A 22234-nucleotide genomic window follows, 5' to 3' on the forward strand; every position below is an offset into this window, starting at 1 on the left:
TTTTTGTTAACTACAGTAGAAATCAGTATAGTCGATAAAATCACTTCCTTGCCTCCATGGTAACACATCCATAGTGCTTTATCTCTTTTTGACGAAGAAGTCATAAATATCAGATATGATCTATTTTTATGACTAAAAGTGCGATTAGAATATATATTTTGGTAGTTCATTCAAGGTAGTTGACCCATTTTATCGAGGTGAAGAATACACGATCATACCGTAAGAGTTGTGTGGTGCATTGAAGCTGAACATTGATCGTATAGTACTAGAGTAACAGGCCAGGGTTAGAAGGGGTTTGCTAAAACGTCGAGTAGTTATCGATTGCGGACTACCATGACGTCATCGTGGATCACGCCACATCCCCGCCCATTGAAACTCTGCTTGTGATTGGTTCGGGTGTAGGCCGGCTATCTATATCGAAAAGCAAAACCGTCGCGGCTTGTGAGTCAAATCCTTGAGTCCTCACATGCGCATAAATTAATTTATGCGATGTGAATCCGTATTATATATGGATAATTATATAAATCTTAACGATTATTATGTTCGTTGTGTCATGTTAACAAAATTTACGAGACTAAACGGGCAAAATCTCCGAGTATAAACTGTTCGCTATGTTAAAAAATTGGCGGGAGATTTTAAATGAACAATGTATTCAAACTACAGCAATGTTTTTTAGAAAGTTCTATTAGAAATAAAGCGAATTCTTCTTTTCACTCGTAATTTCTAATATTCTTCAAAATTATCAAGAACTTGGTGTGTGTAAAGTAATTTGTTTTATACTTTTTTCATCGACCTTTTTGGTTTCGAGCTTACGAATATCAAGATGGCCGCTATTGGATCGAGCATGTATAGAGTGGTCGGTGTTCTGCGCTGGCGTTAGTACGTGCGAGAGAGAGTAGGGAACGTTCAGTTTTGCCGAAAATACGCAGTATTCGTGAAACCTCAACGTATGATAGGTTAAAAATTTGACATGTGTACAACAAGGAGTAGTGTGTCATACATACAGAAGAAATGTTAAGATTCGAGTATTATTCGCGCGAATACTGAGCTAAACGCTCGTGTGCGCGTTATACATTATCACAAGTATAGGATCAACGGTGAATAGTACCAAGTTCATAGTATAGAAGCACGTGGTGTTAAGGCGTTCTTGGTTTATCTTATCAAGTATTCAACGAGTTATTGGAGATAATTTTTTACACCGAGTGAAGATTCGAAGGAGTTCGATCTCCGCGATCGATTATCGTGACGAATGTAAGAATAACAAAATACATAATTTGAAGTGTACTTGAAATATAAGTACCCAGAGCATTTTTAGGTTTGCATCAAAATTCTCCGCGATAAAAACCGATTTCCTTCTCGACGTAACATAAAAGCGTCTGTTGGTACGTAGATTGTAGACTGCAAGCGATCTGTCGAACAGCTGTCTTGTCGTCACATGTCGGTTTCGTTTACCCCCTGGTAGTGTTAGTCGATATCAAGATACAAAATTATATTTCGCTCTCATGAAAGACAACGATCAAAGATCAAAGATCACTAGAAAATTCTATCTCACGTAACTTCTCAGTCCTCACGTTAATCGTGATTCGAATTCAGTTCGTCGTCGACCGCTGCACGGAGTAGTACGTCATATCGTAGATCGACTGTCCCTCGTGTCCTTTCCTTGTCCCTCTTCTTTTATCTATATATGTATATCTACTGTACGTACAGATATTACTTATACGCATACCCATACACCCACACCATTCTCAACCCTTGGATCGCGTATGGCGTATAGTGATAATTTCCTCTTTTGATCGCAGTGGGAAAACAGACTGTTAGTCGACAAGAATCGTCGAACTCGTTGAGAAGAAATCACGAGATCGGAAAGTTAAGATATTCGTAGTGTAGTGTATAGAAAGGTAAGCAATGAACTTGCTTCATATCTCGTAGACGAATATTATTACTAATATTCAAGTCAATTAAAATTTTGAAATTAAATTCACGTGATATAATTTTCTGCTTTATGTTGAAAATGTTCTCCTGTTTATATGAAAAAACATGTGAATCAATCGTAAAATAGACTTGATATAAATCGACATGATATACAATTAACACGCGATGGTTTAGTTGAAATGACTTTGAATTACTCTCGATTCAAACTTCCGGAATGGTACTGCTTGCTGTAACTACAGATTGGTCGGTAACATTTTTCTTTCGTTTATCCTATCGTGTGAATATTGTTATGGTTGCGGCATTCCACAAAGAAGTAATCGATCTTTCAGTTAGATATCGAATTCACGGTCAAATTGTTCGCGGCTACTGATCAAGAACTATCGGTGAATGAACAGGTACTAGAAGTCACATGCGCACACGCATCTTGTATTGTGTACAAAAATTTGAAATACATATAAAATTGCATTTTGCATATGTCTTATTGACGTTCAATTAATGTATACTATTATACGCTGCGTGTACTACCGTGACTAAGAATAGGGAAAGAAGCTACTACCAATTAAATGACGTTTACGCCGTTTATTCTTTCGTAACTTTTTTAAACGTAAGTAAAATTTTCAGGTTCAGTTGCATTTTTCTAGTGTTAAAAGATTTCTTCATTTTTCGTTTCAATTTCATACATACAATTCTTTATTGTCTTTTCCTTTCTTGGAATGGAGGAATATGTAATAAATGTTTAAGAGTTTATTGTGTCTATAGCAAAATGAAAGTATTCTTATCCTTTTGCGATTTGATCGAATGATTATTGTTCGAACGATGAGTACACAATTTTTAATTTATATAGCTGATGTCGAATGAGATTTTAACTAGAATATTATTATCGCTCTGATTTGTTTCCTTCTTTTATTCTGAGAAAAATTACTACCTATTGCTATCTTCGCGTCGCACATGGCGGCACCCAGTATCACCTGATACTTTGTCAAGTAAGAGCTGCACAACGTTATATACCAATGTAGACAAAAGCAAGTGATACAGTGACGCAGCAGGTTGTTTTCTCACTGATTACTGCAATAAATTAATTATAGGAACGTGCAGTATGAAATGTTAGCGCATACGTCCATTAGGTTGATGCATTTTATCGATGATCGTGTTGTTCTATGTATAGGTTTCCTTCTATAACTTGATGTGTCTGTCGATGTACAATTATTCTGCTCAATTTATTCTCAGTGTTGATCTTTAATTAATGACTAGTTGGTGATTTGCTGTTACACTACATATTATATATATATATATATATATATATATATATATATATATATATATATATATATATATATATATATATATATATATATATATATATATATATATATATATATATATATATATATATATATATATATATATATATATATATATATATATATATATATATATATATATATATATATATATATATATATATATATATATATATATATATATATATATATATATATATATATATATATATATATATATATATATATATATATATATATATATATATATATATATATATATATATATATATATATATATATATATATATATATATATATATATATATATATATATATATATATATATATATATATATATATATATATATATATATATATATATATATATATATATATATATATATATATATATATATATATATATATATATATATATATATATATATATATATATATATATATATATATATATATATATATATATATATATATAATAGACACATGATTTATCTTTTTTCTTTTTTATGTGTGGGGGAAATCCTCATGGATACCCCGCCGTTCTTCTCGGAAGCAGCTAGATAGTGTCGGACTTACCTACTTGACCCTTGACAGAAATGCTCCGGGACCTTTTTCGAATTGCTGCCGGAGCACTCCCGCGTCCTCTCCCATTTTGAGGGACCCATTCCTCAGGTCTAGTTTGGGCAGTGACAGGGACTACCCCTCTCAACGCTATCTCCTGGGCCGTCGTGTAAGTCCGAGGAGGACCCAGAACCTCCTCGGCGTGACGACCTTTATGACCACCTAAGGCGGCGCAAGGCCATCCTTCGGGACCCTACAAGGATGAGAAGTTCTCACCCTGTCCCGCTCTGCCCGCATACATGATTTATCTATCATTCCAAAAGTATCGATCGCCGTACCTTATGTATGCATTATTCAATAACTGTTTCCTCATAATTTGTAACGCTAATATGTATTAATTATGATATACATCAGGCTATTATACGTTTCGTCCACGTTCAATTACAGGTATTTGTAATTAAACTTATCAACCGTGTATTGCCATTACGTCAATTATTATACATCATGTGTTACATACATAACTACGTTTTTTCATTCCTTTTTTTTCTTTATATAACTGCGTGACTTTAAAGTAATGCTTACCTATCATCAAATACTTTCAATAGCGTGCCATAATAAATATAACATGTGAATGTGTGATAGATATAGGGTAACCCCGTATTCACCTTGGCATAACTTAAGCATAACATGAGTAATGCAGGGTTCGACGTGACGTTCAATGTCGTCTCTTTATCTCGGGGCTTCGCATTATGGTTCATTTGTTCCAACGCTTCTTCCACGCATACTACATACCGCGAGTGTATCGATACATTTGATTCTCGTAAATCGTAGGACAATCGTTTTTTAATTTCTGTTAAATCTAGCTTTTTATATAGACGGGATTTTGTGTAGTTACAATATTTATCGTATTACATTTTGCATCTTTTTTCTTTTTTAATTGATGACTAGATTCAGTTAATATAAAATTCGACGTCGAAAACTTCTGTTATCTTTCCTACAATATATCAGATTTGACAGTGTAGCATAAGTAAATTTTGTAACTGATTTATGTTGCGCCAGACATCAGATCATTCCTATTGTACCCTTTATGATATGAAGCTTGATAATTCTTATCATTTCTTCTTCACTGTCTGATAAGTTCGAACCTTTATTTATTCAAATATCTAGTTGACGAAATTTATACGTTGGAAAGAGGTTTTATTATCATGAGAGAAACTTTACCCGCAGCCCGTAATATTCGACGTACGTATATACAATTTGTTGTAGATATCTTCGAAGATAGCGGTATCAGAAAACTGAAAGTCTGCGTAAGATGGAAATGAACATGATAAAGTGGCTTACTTTGTAGTCATTTTGTCCACTTTTTATATGTACAGAAGGTATCTAAAGAAGAATTACCAGTTCATGAATAACAAATATCATTAATCCACAAATAAAAACGATAGATTATTAACTTTATATTAATTAAAATAGCTTCCGCAGTTTTTATCAGTTTATGTTTTGTTGAAGGTTTTATAAACTTGGAAAAAAAGTTTTCCGCCGAGAATAAAATTACGCTTATCTTAATTCGTTGTATGGAATTAATTGAATTATCTCTTATATATTAACGACATACATATAATATGCGGTTTCTCTGTTTATCTACGTTTATTTGAAAATGTTGAAGTGGGTGTCACTTCAAGGAAAACTCCACATCTTTTCTCAAGTTTAGTTTTCTTAGTTCCCAAAGCCATTGACTATTGTTTAGCACTAAATCATTTTGAAGGGCCTTTCAGCCTCATAGTTTTCTAGGAACATGTCTTGCACGGATGATGTAGCGGGGTACAGACAGGTGTATTTGTAGAAATACCCATAGATCCATGGTTTCGAAGCTCTTTCGTAAAGCAACGCTGCCAGCGTGCGGATGTGGATTAGCATACACATTGTACTTACACTTCAACTTGCTTAAATATATTTTCTATTATACATTCATCCACGTATTTCCTCTCTCTCTCTCTCTCTATTACGAGATAAAACCTTAACAAAAAACAAGCTGCACAGTCGTAAGTAGCTTGTGTCTATGATAATTTCAGGTTATTATGCATAATTGAGCGACGATTGTAGTTTTCCATTTTCTTCTGTATTTCTATTCATGGATTTTGTTACGCGGCGTGTAGTTCGCATCGAAATTGAAAATAGCGAAAAAGTAGGGGAAGAAAACGACGAATTTTTAAATATTGAGTAGTCAAATGTAAAGTTCCATTTCTAAATAACTTCGTAACTCTCGGAGATAAGGAAATCTTGAGCTTGTTCAAACCAGTAATGTAAATACAAATGTTTCGATTATAGCAATGTTGTTTACTAGATATTCGACAGATTTACCAGATATTAAGCGATTTGGAAAGAAGAAAAAAAGTGGTATATTAATTAATATTTTATCAAGATAGTCATTCTGAGCAATAACACTCAATTTTGGAATAGGCGGTCAATAAGGTTTTATTATTCAATGAAATTAATTTTCTGTTTCGACTAAGAAGACTAAAGAAGTAAGAAGACTAAAATGTCTGTACAATTTCTAACAATAAACGCGTCCCTTTACAGGTGATAATATTTTTTACATATAATATATGATAAAAAAAAAATTATTTTCCAGCGCGTTGAGTTCAGTAACCGTGAGAACGCGGATCTTCAATTCCTCGATATACAGGGTGGTTGGTAATTGGTGGTACAAGCGGAAAGGGGTTGATTCTACTCGAAAGAAGAAGTCGAAAATATAGAATAAAAATTTGTTTTCAATTTTTCCATCGAGACAACGATCTACAGTGAGATTATAACGAGACGTGATAAAGTGCACGCGTACCGAGCAAAAATTAAAGTCGATTTTCTCGAAAACAAAGCCTCAAACGAAAAATTTTTATTCTATATTTTCGACTTCTACCACCAGTTGGTAGCACCAGTTACCAACCACATGACACGTACATGTGTCCACGTTTATTTTAAATACACATTCAAAAGTCGCGATCTCTGGTTGTATCTTTGTAATACGATACATAGTTCAGTGGTCAGGCCTTGGCATAAACGATTCAGAAGCCTGTCAATATCCAGTGGAATAAAGGATCGAAACATACTGTGCTATAACGATGCCAAGTGGAAACAAAAAATGTATACAAAGTTCTACTAATATCCTTATCATTACATCCCATTGTGTTCGAATCGGCTCGTTCGTATTTTTTCCTCTGCAATTGTTATGAAACTATATACATGAAACTGATCCGTATACAATCAGAAATAATTTATCGAATCGTTTGGTATTTCCTTTCAGAATGACCTTATATTAGATTGTCCCAAAAGCTCGTTACGTTTCATAAGGAAATAATAGATGAACAACATTTTTTGTCTTATATTATTTTATTAAATTATGTATGTTCCATTTTGTTCTATTACTACAAAATGAACGTCACACACGATTCAATGTAATAATATAAAATCTATTACTTTCTTAAATGTTATTGACGACGGTATCACGTATTTAACTATGGTATTGCGTTTAGTTCCTAAGTCCAAGTCATTAATAAAATAATTTCGGTTGAAAATATGTTGAAACATCACGTGAAATGTGACAGCTCCCGTGTTTCGTTAATAAATTAACTGAACATGGCGCTCTATAGAAATCCGTTTCTTGCTCGTTTACATAATTTGACCTAATATTAGAGGATGCCAGCCATTAGAGCTTCGAACGATCGAGCCGATTTGTGCCTCGTAAGCGATCAAGGGACATATACGAACGCTTCCCAGACAGGAAGCTGACCAATAGGAACGATCCAATTTGAATCTTCACGTGCATGATTCGTGGACGCGTGATTTTATCTTTCCTGGTAAAATTGTAATTGGCAAGTTGGAACAACGCTATATCTGCTTCTAGTTCTAGTCCCATTTTACAAATCAATTTTCTGTTATGTTACGTACTTTTAACGAGGAGCAAGATTTTTCGATGCAGAGACTGTTAGAGAGAAAGTGGAAGGGAGAGAGAGCGAGAGAGAGAGAGAGAGAGAGAGAGAGAGAGAATTGGAGCATTGAAATTTATGTGAGAAGTTTTAATTACAGTCGAAATCCAGCTATCGTGTATGCCTTCGTTTGGCTTTAATTTCGAATCAAAACTAGTTGTACGTGCTATTAGTCTTACTAGAATATTGTTTAGCGTAAAGTTAGGATAGGTGGTTCTGTGAAACAGAGACTTCATCTGTGTGTAATTTGAAAGAATATTTACTATTGCAAGAGGAAATATTACATCACTTTGAATTTTTAGGAGGTGTTTGCTGTAACTTTCGCAACTCAATTTCGAGAGTCGAAACGGTAAACATAGATTTTCCGAATAGCCCGTGTGCTGTATTAAGTTAAGATAAATGGTTTATTTAGAATATTCCTTAGTAGGTTTTCATTAATTTTTGGTTCAATTTTCTGTTATATATTACGTATTAAATCATTACTGAAGGTTGACAGCTATTACGGAACAACGTTACGTAAATGTTTCACTTGCATCTATTCTCATTAATTTTCATTATTGGATTTGTTTCCCTTTTTCAAATATCTTGGCCATGAATGGAAATTCAAAGAAATTATTATGTTATGAAGTTATGCATATCCTTTCGATTCTTTGACATGTATAATACTGCTTTTAAATATTCTAAAATATTTCTTGCATTTTCGCAAATCAATGCAAAGTTATATACACTATACAGTGATATATTTATATGCATTGTTTTTAGATAATTTTATGTATTATTAATACGTTATACTTATCGCTTTCTAAGAAAATTCATTATAGAACGGTTTAATCCAGGCTTCAAGTTTTTATTAGAAGATTAAAGTATTATGTTGAGTCCACGATATTAAAGCCCCTTTTTTAAAGATAAACCCGTTTTCAAGGCTACATTAACGTTTCTATATAACTTAATCTTCGATGAGGATAATAATAATATAGCTACTAATGTATGGAATATAATTGGCATTGAGAACATGCTTAAGAATGAAAAATGATGCGAAATTAATTCTTCTAATTGCATAGTAATGTCTTCTTATTTTTAAATATTACAAAAAAATATGTTAATAATTTAATTGATGAAAATTGACTTGTAAATAGCAATTGTTGTAAAAGCAGGAAACAATAAGTTTGCATTTAGTAAATGATAACAAGAATATTCAAAGATTGATCGTTTGATTGTTTTAAAACAATTAAAATACGTTTATATTACGCAAGGCATATGAGTAATGAATTTCTATTTTATTTTAATTCTATTTTCATTGCATTTTAATAGCATACATTATGGTATTACATAGTTTCTAATATTAGTATTAGCTATAGTATATAATGTATATAATGTAGCTATATAATATAGTATTATTGCATTTTAACAGTAATCAGTTACTAATACCCCTTGGTCAATAGCCATTACTAGAATTATCGTCGAGATCTAATTTATTACGACTTAAATCTATCGATCTATTGATATAATTGGCATTAATTGTTGTTTGAGTGACTTATCCTATTAGAAATTAGTGTTTTAAAATAATCGTCAAATTAATTGTTCAACATACGCAGATGAGATCTGATTAAATATTATACTGTTCCATAAGAATGTCTTAAAGTGTGTACAACAATTTTTACTTATATAAGTCGATAAAAAGAAATTCTTCGTTGCGAGTGAAGATACGTAGGAGAAAAATCTGAATTACTGAAATGATTGAATATCTAGCTCATACTCTACAGTATTGGTCAAGGTTGAAGTTGGGTTACTTAAATACATATACGTACGTGTACATATACATATATGACGCGGCAGCTTGGTCGCTCAGTGACCCCATTGTCTATTTTCAAAAGTCTTTCTGACTTATCTGTAGTTTGTCCTTTAGCATCGTTGTTATACTGATTATCTCAACACCACTTTTTTCAAGTCATCCTCTTACGTATTAAAAAGCAAGTTAATTCTGTTTATCTAAGTAAATTTATTTTATGTTTATATTTTATGTTAAATATATTATGTTCACTTTATGTTGTGTTAAAAAGGAATATTAAAGAATGATAATTATGTTATTGAATGAAGAGGTTAATTCTATTGAATAAGAGGTTATATTCTATCGTAGTCATAAAAAATATTTATAACTTTACATTGATTACGTAACAAAAATAGAGAGAAGAGTGGACAATCTATAATCTTTAATATCAAGTATTAAAATTAAATCTTATAGGACATAGTCCCTCAGACTATATTAAATGAGCCATTGCTATTTCGATAGGAGTTACTTTAATTTCGTGAGGCTTCTCAATTTGACACGTCAACGTTGATAATGTTTCAATTTTTGTGACATACATTTTCGTTATAAATCGGCGCGTGGCAGTACGTGTATAGTAAAGTGCACTTAACCAAATTTAATCCACAGTTAACAGACTGTATAAGACTTCAAGTGAATTCAATGTCATCTTAATAGTCTTTCATAGCCAATATAGGGTATCCATAATGCAAGTGCATCGAGTATTTAAAATAAACAAATTCTTTCGTTATATTCTTTAGTTTCCATTTGCCATTTATTTCTCAATGTATAGTATAATTTCATTTTCATAATTTAATTTTATATTCGATTTTATAACTGAATATATTATTAAATTAGTATTCGCAAAAACAGATTCTTACTTGCGAGACTTCTAGAAACCAAAGAAAAGTTCAACCTACAGTCGAGAAGTATTGGAAACTATAGACACAATAGGCATTTTAAAAAAATGCAAAACAACCTCCGTTCTTTCAATAGGCATTGTTCAACATTAAGAGAAAATTGGAGAAATGGAATTGATGTAATTTTCCATTATCAATTACTATGAATAGCTGTTGTTGTTTGTGTTAGATACCGTATCTTTTTGCTTCCATGAAAGTTACATCGGCTGTATAGGAGGAGGAGGATGTGTATGTACATTCTATTTATATTCAATTATTGTAATTATCTGACCTCGATGTTTCTTTAATTCAAGAGTATAAGCAGTCTACATTTCGATACAATTTAATTAAATAATAAATTACGATCGTTCGGCGTTATGCTGATAAGAATTATTATCAATCGTTCGGTTTCAAGTGCATAGTTCATCTGCCTTGTTACGGCTCCGTTGCTCTATTTATAAGTTCATATCACTCGATAAGTACAGAAAAGTTCTGCTGACTTAAAACAAGGAGAATCGGTATTTATGTCGAGAACGATTTTGATGATGCTCGGGTACAGTAGTAGGACATGTGCATCCTAAAATACCATTAACCACGTCATTTGTGCCAACGGTTTTTATTGCAGTGTCATTAATCCGCATCAAATCAACTTCCATTAAAGTACAGGAGGTACTGATATCTATCTATTGGGTATAAAGGCGACCAGATAGTGATCCATCATGATCGTGGACGAAAAACCGTGAGTCGCAATAATTATAGAAAAGAAAAAGAAAAAGACAAAATCACCACGCTCTTTTTTTTATGCTATTAAGAATATTTTTAGCTACGCATGTACGTGTATTTTGCCTGCAGATTTACAATCACGCTCTTTCGAAGAACATTATGGTATAGAATTGGAATAGATCTGATGTAGTGTGATGTAAAATATTAATCTAGTGTTAGTAAGTTAGTTCAGTGCCATAAAGTTTTGCTTCTTTCTATCTCTTATTTATGTCAATTCGATGATATTTATCAGCATGTTTGTGTCAGTATAGTGAAGGGTAAAAGTATATAATACGCTGCACATTGCTGATGTTACAAAAAACGAGAACTTTTCAGTGGATTGGTAAACAATCGAATGATAATTATAAATTGTAATGAAGCGAATAAAGTATAAGAGGCACTTCAATTCTATCTGTATCAATGTGTTTTTATCTGCGTAATACGTTTGTTATTAAATTACGTATAACGATTCCGAATTATTCCTTCTGTATTCTTATCTATAATTCAGGAATATTTGATTGTGAACTATACTATTTTACTTTACCAGCCTCTTCCTTCAATGACTAATCAGTACAGAAAAATTTTGATGATTACTTCTATCTTTCTAAGAAATTGGTCCCTATTCCAAGTTTCCAAATAGCAATTGTTAACGTTCTTTTGCTTGAGACTGAATACAACGTGTAATTTCACAATCTCTTGTATTGCATTTATCTATTAAGTCACAATCTATATCTTAAAGAAGTTGTTACATAATTGTACATTCATCCAGTCTTTGTTATTATATGATTTATGTTTCCTTGTAATTTGTCAAGCTGATAAATCTTTATCATATAAAAAAAATGATAAGTTTCTTTCTACAGTAATTTAGATTTCGTGTTACAAATTACTTACAGAACGAGGACCCTTGATTTGTCCATGTGCTGATTCATAATCAAATTGCATTTTATGATTATCAACTTACGATAACTATCGATTTTTCTATTTTTCTACGAAACATTGCAACAAGTTGTTTCTTTCTCTCCTATGCTGGCTGGAATACCATGTATAGAAAATAATGTATAGAAAAAAATGAAGTGTCATATTTTATTCAAACGTTTGCAATTATAATTGTACGTGCATTTATCAATCAACTGAAAGATTCATAGCGTCGCCGTTTTTTTAGATCACAGTTAATGGTAAGTAAATTTGTTAATATCGTAAAGTATTGTTAATGCCGTACAGTAAATAAGAAGTTTGCAAATGAGTACATATCATTAATGGAAACAGGTATGTATTTTTCATTGCATAACTACATCTCATACATAATTCGTATTTGAATAATAGTCTTATTTGTTACATGTTATTGTTCCTTCGCGCCACCTCTATTCCCGGCTGTCTTCTATTATTTCTTAATTTCTTCATTTCGAAGTAATAAAATATATTCTTTGTATAAACACGCAGAAAGAATGATACATACTAATTTTTAACAATCAAATCTGCTACTTTTTAATTGTTTATTCACAGCCGCATGAACCGCTATGATATATGTATATATATTAATTGTTGGAATTTATATTTAAATTTCATTTACAATAGATTATTAGCACGTAGAAATCAATTATCGGACATTATTACAATTAATTCATTTTATCGAGGAAACATGAACGATTGCAAATGCGTGCGGTTTATCTCAGCAAGCGAACCATGTAATTATTCTTGTTTAGTCATTCCATTATTTGTATTGAATTCGGAGACTATGCGTAACCGGCCTTGATCTTTAACGTGTTTTCGTGTATCGTGTTTCCTCTGTATCTTTGCAGCTAAGTAGTAGTAGGTTGCATGAAAAGTGAATTGCCCTTCGCTTGGAATCTCAAATAATGAAAAGACAATGCGAGTAGTTGGTAGCCGCATCTGGCACGAGCTAACGACGTTCAAAGTCCGTGAAGATATTCGAATCACATGCACGTTGGACGTGTAGAAGTACGTTGTCGCCAGACTGTAGTCACGCCATGTCTTTAATTGTATTTGTGTCTATTGGTACACATAGGGTGTCGCGTGGCGCATTCTATCGTTTTGAGGCGGTACGAAACGTTATGAGCAACGATTGAATGATTTTAGGTGCTTTAATTTTTTTGTAGTACTATGATATGAATGTGTATGCTGTTGCAATTTCAAGCTACAACTTCTTCCCTTTTCCTTCTTCGTCTTTTCAACCAAGAACGCACAATGTTTCTTCTTTTTTCATTTGAATAATCGTTTAAACGAAATACTCTAAGTGGTGAAACACGTATAATAATGCAGTAATAAGATAAAAATGGCGAAAATGCAGTTATCAACATCGTCACAGTGTTTTGTCTTCCTGATATACAGAGATAAAAGGGAAGTACGTAATAAGAAAAAATGGAAATTTCTTGAAAGTTCAACAGGTTGAAATTCAGATTTATTTACCACACGTGTACACGTGTATTTACATACACAAGAAATGGACACCTTTAGTACAATTGATTATGTTCACTTTGACTGTAATCTTGCTAATACGTAAGTTGACAAGTTTGTATCAATTTACACATCTGTTCTCAAGTTGTTAAATCTAGATTTGCATTCTAAGCTTCTATTTCACGTGTATATAAATACACATTCACACGTGTGGTAAACGAATTCGAATTTCAATTCAATATATGATATATATAATATATAATTTCAATTCAGTAGGCATGTATTCCTTGTCCAGAACGTGTAACTTGTATTTACATAGCCGTGTGCATTGTACATATATATGAAGAAGATGGATTATTTATTTATCTTTCATAGCTTGACGCGTGTTTCATATCATGCCACGTATATACGTGTACTTCACTACACCCTCAATACCGTGACCACAACTTTTTATGCACGTATGTATATTCAAGCAATTCCAGGTATCTCAGGAACGTCGCTACCAAATCTATATTTGTAGCAGCCGGTAATGTAACACTTTTAGAGTAAAATAAACTGTACAAAGCTTCAAGAAATATTTATATTTTACGATTCTTGTCTTTCTACATTTTTGCTGTATACCTTTCTTTTTTGTATACCTTTCTTATAACATTTGTGATTTTATATGAATAACTGCTGTCTCCTTTACCAAATTCTTTTCTTGTTTTCATACTCCTTTTCGTTTATTCCCTTTCTGCTATTCATTCAGTGATTGAAAACAAACCCATCAAAACACACCTTTATTACACGGCGCCGTTAAGTTTTTCTTTTAATTCTCAACATCACGCGATCGCGCAACTACGCGTACTATTTTTATACGATGCATGTTTTGGGACCGGCAGACTCTGTTTTTATCTATGTTTTAAGGTCGTTTGATCGTTTGCAAGGTTATCAAAGAATTAATATATACGCTTAACAAAAAAAAGGAGGGATTAAAAAAAAGATAAAAACAAACAGTTCTCCGCGTTCTTTGATTATTGTTAAAAACAAGTTAAGAGGGAAGAATGAAGTAGCTCGATCTATTCACATTGGGGAGATTCATCGGGGTGTTTGTTAGATCGTATCGAAGTCATGAATCTTCGACTGGTAAAGTAAACATTGGTTAGATAATTAGTCTAAAGTTCGAGAGTTAGAAACGGCGCGTTATTTCGTTTTCAATTTATCATTTTATCAGCTGTCGGTTAAATAATTAATCGGATATCTGAATAATCCTTAATTTTGTTTGTTATGCTTTGGTTCAAAGCTACTTCTTCTTGTTTTTCTTTTTAAATGTAATGCGTATGAATGATTTAGCCTTGAAAAAAACGTTAAGCTTGATGTATGAATGCGAAGAATGAGTTTTTGCTAAAATTATGAGCTTGATACGGAACTGTTTCAGATTAGATATATATATGTACATTTTTATGACTCGTCGTACTGTACCTCTTTTTTTAAATAATATGTAGAATATTAGGCATGTTAATATTTTTCTGGGAAGCCTTTACGATATTTAATTTGTAATGCAATTACTTCTGCGTAGTATATTACATAGAATTGCTATAGTAATATATTACTACTTTCATTGGTATATGACTGGTGCTGATATCGAATAATGACGTGTTATACATATCCAGATATTAATGGTATGCTCTTTAGTACTAATATTGACACTGACTCCATTCCCTGCAATGCAGATAATGCAGTGTTCTGTAGCCTTGATAATGACATTTCTCTATACAGGAAATTTCATTAATTAAAATTGGTACGATAATCTTTAAATGTCTTTAGACGTACTTATACTGATATTTTGAATTCAAAATTATCATAAACTCTTTTACATCCCTAATGAAAATCCCTGTACATACCGATAGTTGCATTAATATCATATAATACCAAACCTGCACTTTGCGAATCGTTCTTTATTCCATGCATCTTATCATACTAACATCCGAAATCATTATTACACAAACAATAATAGATCGTTATTATTTCAGATTTAAAATAACAGGAACAATTTGACATTAGTCGCGAAACAAAAATTTCTTTAGATTATCGGTCTGCATTGATAACGAAGCTTTTTTTAAAAGAACGCTGCTTATACAATAAGCTTTTAATTAGTAAACGATTTTGTAAGGCACTAACATACAAGAAGAACGAGATGCATATTTCGTAACATTGCGTTTTCCTGTCTAGGGAGATGGAAAGCTTTTGGGTTATCAGCGCAGTCAACGCGATCAAGGCGATTTCGTACCTGTACGATCTGCTGACGTTCCCGGTATACCTCGTGCTCCAACGACCTTGGGAGAAAAGGAAGGCTTCACGAAGGATCAAGGCTCGGCCCATTACAAAGGATGAACAAAGTATTACGTACAGGAGTGTTGATCCGCCGAGGGAGATGCACATTACCCTTGAACGTGAAAACATCGATACGCTCGAGAAGGTGATGGGATGGATCACTAAAAAACACGGCGAAAAAAAATGCGTTGGTACGAGAGAGATACTTGCGGAGGAGGACGAGGTTCAATCCAATGGTAGAATATTCAAAAAGGTAGAGTAAGAAGCGATTGTTTTGTTGTAATTAAAATCATGATACATATGATTTGATTAAAAGAACAGAATCGAAGAAGAAAAAAATACTTAGAGGTTCCTTAGTCAATGTACAGTGTGTCATAGTGTGCGTAGATATGTGCGTAGTACTTCGAATGTAAACAAGTATTAGGGTCAAAATAACAGTTGACATCATCAGTAGTATGCTTTTGACATCTTTGTTTACATTCGAAGTGCTACGCGTATCTTTCAACATGTTTCGTAACATAAAATATTAAGATGAACAAAGTCAAATATCTCAGAAACGGTAAGTTTCAGGATAAATATGTGTTAGTACTTTTATACTCAGAATTAGCTATTCTGTTGCAATCAACCATAAAAAATAGAACGTTCTGTTAAAAAAAAACAAAGTTAATCTCTATATCTCCTCTATGCATCCACCTGTCGAGAAACCATTGTTACCGTGTTATGTAATTCTTTGAATTCTACAGCTTTCGTTAATAATATTTTCGCGTATTATTTAAAGCAACGACGGTATCTCAGGTGGGCAGAGTTTGTGATACAGGTTATATATTACGTGCATATGAATGAATAATATGGATGAATTCAACTTAATACAATTACAATTACACTAATTACAATTCAACTTAATTACAATTTACATGAGAAAAAACTGATTACTAATTATTCTGTTACAGTATAAAATGGGAGAGTACAAATGGAAAAACTATAATGATATGGACAGGCTGACAACATCCTTTGGTCGAGGCTTAAAAGAATATAATCTTACGATGCAGAAGAACATCGTGATCTTTGCCGAGACTAGGGAGGAATGGATGATAGCCGCCTATGGTTGTTTTAAACAGAACATGACTGTAGTTACTATTTATGCGACGTTAGGCGAGGAAGCTATTGCTCATGGAATCAACGAAACAGAAGTCAATACCGTGATTACTAGCCATAACCTGTTACCAAAATTCAAACGGCTCCTTAATGTGTTACCTAATGTTAAAACAATTATTTATATGGAAGATCAACTGGTACCTACTGATACAAAGGGTTACAAGGTGAGTACCTTGATCCAGACTACCGGCCATAAATATTAGGACACTTATTGGTTATATTTATTGAAGAACTATACCAAATTTTACCTTGTATATTATTTTACATTATAAGTAAATTATGGATATTCATGTAAATTCATATTTTTGTGAATATAATTAATTACAAAGAAATAATTGAAGAAATTAAACTGTAGCAGAAATATGTTTCATTCACTAAATATTATAAAGAGTATATTATAAAAAGTATGCTTTGGTTCTTTTATATATCTTTGGATATTATACGTATTATGTGTCTAAATCTAAAAATAATAGATTTATAGTAAAATAATTAAAAAATAAATGTAATGAACAGTATTCAATTTATACTAAATTTCTCAGCAGGTGTTCTATGTAGTATTTATGGTACTGTAGAATTAAAATTAGAGCATCTAACTATAAAAAACATTATATAGAAATCTTCACTAATTTGTATACCATTTTGGTACATTTTAGGCTGATGTTAGGCTGTTACCTTTTTCTGATATACTCCAGACAGGTAACAGTTCTGCAGCATCATTATCATCACCAAAAAGCTCTGATACTGCAATCATAATGTATACATCTGGGTCGACCGGAGTACCTAAAGGTGTGCTCTTGTCGCATACAAATGTGATTTCTGTGATGAAGTCATTCTGTGATGTCGTTGAAATTAAATCGGATGATGTGTTTCTTGCATTCTTACCTTTGGCTCATGTATTTGAACTTCTTGCTGAGAGTGTGTGCCTTTTAAGCGGTGTGCCTATCGGCTATAGTTCGCCTCTTACTATGATCGATTCGAGTAGTAAGATTCAAAGAGGATCCAAAGGGGACGCGTCGGTTCTGCGACCAACTTGTGTAACTTCCGTGCCAGTAAGGTTCAATAATTGTATTATATCATACTGTGACGTTAGTATATAATAATTTTGGTTTCCTGTATCTTTTATAGCTTATTTTGGACCGTATCTGTAAAGGTATCAATGAAAAGGTAAAGAAATCGGGGCCTCTGAGTCGGACCATTTTCAGATTTGCCTATGAATACAAATTGAAATGGTATAAGCGTGGTTACGATACACCTGCCTGCAATAAATATGTTTTTGGAGCTGCAAGACAGGTTCTTGGTGGAAAGGTTAGACTTATACTTTGCGGTGGTGCTCCTTTGACTCCAGATACCCAAACTCAAGTCAAAATGTGTCTCTGTGCCACATTGACTCAAGGATATGGCCTTACAGAAACAACTTCTTGTGCTACGGTTATGGACAGTATGTATTTCTTTTTCTTTTCATTTCTTATTAAACGATGTTTTGTTTGATACATTAGATTATACGATTTCTCATTTTTAAGAGCATGATAGGAGTACAGGAAGAGTAGGAGGACCAACCACTATTTGTGATATTCGACTAGAAAATTGGGAGGAAGCTGGTTACAGAGTTACAGATACACCATATCCTAGAGGAGAAATATTAATTGGTGGTGCAAATGTTTCGGCTGGGTATTACAAATTACCAGACAAAACGAAAGAAGACTTTTTTTATGAAGATGGGAAACAGTGGTTCAGAACCGGCGATATTGGAGAAATTCATGAAGATGGTTGCATAAAAATTATAGGTTATATTAAGTTTTAATCTCCATCTTATAGCCTTCTTGGAAAAAATATTTCAGCACTTTTTTTATTTGGTCAATATACATTTTTACAGATCGAAAGAAGGATCTAGTTAAATTGCAACTTGGTGAATACGTATCTTTGGGTAAAGTTGAAGCAGAACTGAAAACCTGTCCTGTTGTGGAGAATATTTGTGTTTATGGAGATTCACATAAATCTTATACAGTGGCACTAGTAGTACCTAACCAATACTATTTAGAACAGATTGCCAATGACTTAGGTATTACAGGAAAAAATTTAGAGGAACTGTGCGATAATCCTGATATTGAAAAAGCGGTGTTACAGGAGCTGGTTGAACAAGCCAAAAAATGTAGATATTTGAAAAATAATTGTTTGTCTAAGTACCAATTTTCAAACCTTTTTAATGATATTTAAATAATCTTTATTTTTAATACAGGCAATCTCCAGAGGTTTGAAATACCTGGTGCTGTGAAACTGTGTGCAGAACAGTGGTCACCTGATATGGGACTGGTAACAGCTGCATTCAAGCTTAAAAGGAAAGCAGTACAAGAACGTTATCAACACGAAATCAATAGGATGTATGCCTCGTGATGAGAAGAAATTTGCAAGAAATATAATAGTGAAGTGATGTCGATATTCAAGGTTTCCGATGTGGCAAAATTTCGATACCCTTCGTTGGAATTTTACGAAACGTGATCGAATGTTAATTAAGAACTTCAGATTTGGAAACGTATTTTCTCTGTTTTCTTTACTGAAAAAGGTGTCGACTTTTTAATACTACGAAAGTCAACTTACAACACATCGTCAAACGTATATAAAAAAGAACTAATATATAAAGAATTTTTGTCTGCTTAAGAATATTTTATTAGTCAATTTAGAGTTTCGTTCGAGACGAGAAATGACTTTGATCTTCAATGGTGTAAGTATATAAAGAGCGTCTTGTAACATAATCGTTGTCTTACGTGATGCAAGGTATGAGTGAGAATAAACAAATGGTGGAGGTGATTATTCCGCGGAGGAAATTATTTTTCTTCCTTCTACATTTAGTTCCATCTTAATAATATACTCATTCCTTGTAACAATTCTTGAACTTCGTGAAAGATAAATCGCTGATCGACTAGCATATTAATGTTATAAGTTCATAACTCGTACGATGTACTTATTTGAAGTATTATTTGAAATCGTCGAGTTTAATTTGTCGCTATAAAGTTACTCTGCTAATAATTACTTTGTTTTATGCATTAGGATATGTATATATACAAAAAAATCAAGTGACGAGTTATCTGCTCTTACTTATTCTTGATATTAAAGCGTGATGTATGGTAGGTGTTTAAATATCTCTAATTTTACGCCAACATAAATTGATCTTCTGTTTAGGATTTTCACGTAGAATTATTCTTCGTCTAATACTGTACAATACTTGCAGATAATGCCATTGTTTTGAGTTATTATTACATCAAAGCATCACAAAAAACTTTCTTTTCTTTCTTCTTTATCTATCGGGATACATTATGTGTGCGCATGTGTTGATATGTATGCATGTTTATTATTGTATGCACATATGAACGAGGAAATGAGGATGTAATGTATGTGAGCTTATAAAAAAAAAAAAAAAATGAAGAAAAACTGTGTTCACAAAAGGGAAATTGTTCTAGTAATTTTTTGTAGTCTTCCTATTTGCTGTAATGTGTCAATTCTTTGAAAAGCATGAACGGTTAAAGGATTTCTTTGGTATTTCAATTTCGTAGGCATTACATAGGATCTATCATTCAAATATCTATTTAGCTCCAAGTCATGTTAATTTGCACGAGTTCCATTCGCGATTTGCAATTAGTGGTCTTCCTATTAATATCCGACGTTATACAGGAGATTCGTCTGCAATAACATTAACAACTTATCTTTTTCAAATGCTTCTTACCAGATATGGTTGATATGCGTATATCTTAACAAATGAATGATTATATTTCATAGAAATTTTTATCTTTTCTTTTTCATTGAAATTTTAATAAAAGAATGGCGCATTGAATAGCGATTTTGTATTATACTATAAAATATCGTGTTGATTGCGCATTCTATATATTTAGTGTCTAAGCATTAATATTCGATGCGCAAGTAAATATGAAATTGTTTAATATTTTATTTGTATTTCGCGGCTTGTGTGTCGCGACTGTATAAGGAGAGAGAGAAAGTAAGACATTTGATAAACATGATGGATTATCAATTTGATGGCTCATTCTCCTTTTCTAGTTGCATTAAGAGTTCCTGCAATATAGCTGAACATATGCGTTATGAATTGTTACGAAACTGTGCTGATTTCCATAAATTATTAAAAGTTGTACAATATTAGATAGGAAATGATCAATTGTCGTTTGGATATAATCATATCATCAATACCTATGATTACCATTACTTATTATAATTATCGTCTTGAAATTATGAAATGCAAAAATAAATGTACAGATCTATAGTACACTTACATAGTATTATTGTGATTCTTGTGTTTTTCTCTCTAATTTGTGATCAATCGTATATACAAGCGATATGTATATTTATATATTTCACAGCGTTTTCATTTTTTATAATTCATAGCACTGACAATAATCCAGCTCGTACAAATGTTGGAAAGATTGATAGAATAAAAGTATGGGAATTCTCACTGTATATTGCTCCTTTTAGGTCCATTCATTTCCTACGCCAAAATATTTGTTTTAAAGTTATTAGTAGCAAATATATCTTTTTTGTTTACTTAATATTGCATTCTAAAGAATAGTATCTATGAATATGAATCATGATCATTATCTTTAAATTAAAAAGATTATATTCATTTTTCTTATATTAATTAAAGATATTGTTTCTGGATCGTTTAATGATTATTAGCAAATAATAGAAGCGAACATCTAACATGTTTAAATATATGGCGCCATTTTTTTAATTAGCCAGCGGATGGCGCATTCATAATCCTACATGATCCTACTCTTACAGTTTCCTATCATTATCGATTCATTATATGTGGATCAGTGTGGTTGAATTCAAAAGCTTCTTGCTAACCGCGTTTTTTTATATTTCACAAAAAATTGTTTTCGAACAGAAAAACTTATTGTTCTAGCGAAAAATTGTGTTTATACGTGTTATGAACATTATGTGTGTTTCAACAAATACAGGGGGAACAATGCAAAAGGAACACGATGACATTGTTATATTCAAGAAGATTTTATTTGGTAAGTTTATTAATGAATCTTTCTTAAAATAAGTTTTCTAATAACTAATATCATTTTTTATTTCCTTCTGTTATATTGGTCGGAAAATTGG

General features: G+C 32.3%; 1 protein-coding gene across 4 annotated transcripts; it reads left to right on the plus strand.

The window, feature by feature from the left end:
• Nucleotides 1–839: 839 nt before the first annotated feature.
• LOC100749999 (long-chain-fatty-acid--CoA ligase 3) lies at nucleotides 840–21586 on the plus strand. Of its 4 annotated transcripts, none has more exons than XM_003488782.4 (9): nucleotides 851–1251; nucleotides 11106–11219; nucleotides 15869–16223; nucleotides 16921–17289; nucleotides 17779–18174; nucleotides 18251–18563; nucleotides 18646–18909; nucleotides 18999–19274; nucleotides 19362–21586. In XM_003488782.4, the coding sequence occupies exons 2-9, from the start codon at nucleotides 11200–11202 to the stop codon at nucleotides 19514–19516; spliced, it is 2148 nt and encodes a 715-aa protein (XP_003488830.1). In that variant the 5' UTR covers nucleotides 851–1251; nucleotides 11106–11199; the 3' UTR covers nucleotides 19517–21586. The 4 variants fall into 4 exon arrangements, with proteins under 4 accessions (XP_012240048.1, XP_003488830.1, XP_003488831.1 ...); XM_012384624.3 differs by lacking the exon at nucleotides 851–1251 and adding an exon at nucleotides 1596–1898; XM_012384625.3 differs by lacking the exon at nucleotides 11106–11219 and having other exon boundaries at nucleotides 840–1251.
• The last annotated feature ends 648 nt before the right edge of the window (nucleotides 21587–22234 follow it).

The sequence above is a fragment of the Bombus impatiens genome, unplaced genomic scaffold (assembly GCF_000188095.3).
Source record: "Bombus impatiens unplaced genomic scaffold, BIMP_2.2 scf_0264, whole genome shotgun sequence".
NCBI lineage: Eukaryota > Metazoa > Arthropoda > Insecta > Hymenoptera > Apidae > Bombus > Bombus impatiens.

Bases quoted from the DNA above. Each gene is read 5' to 3' on its own strand.
- LOC100749999 (XM_003488782.4), top strand. From the start codon at position 11,200: ATGATCGTGGACGAAAAACC. The intron at 16,224-16,920 runs GTAGAGTAAGAA...ATTCTGTTACAG, and splicing joins ATGGTAGAATATTCAAAAAG to TATAAAATGGGAGAGTACAA. The intron at 18,175-18,250 runs GTAAGGTTCAAT...TATCTTTTATAG, and splicing joins CTTGTGTAACTTCCGTGCCA to CTTATTTTGGACCGTATCTG.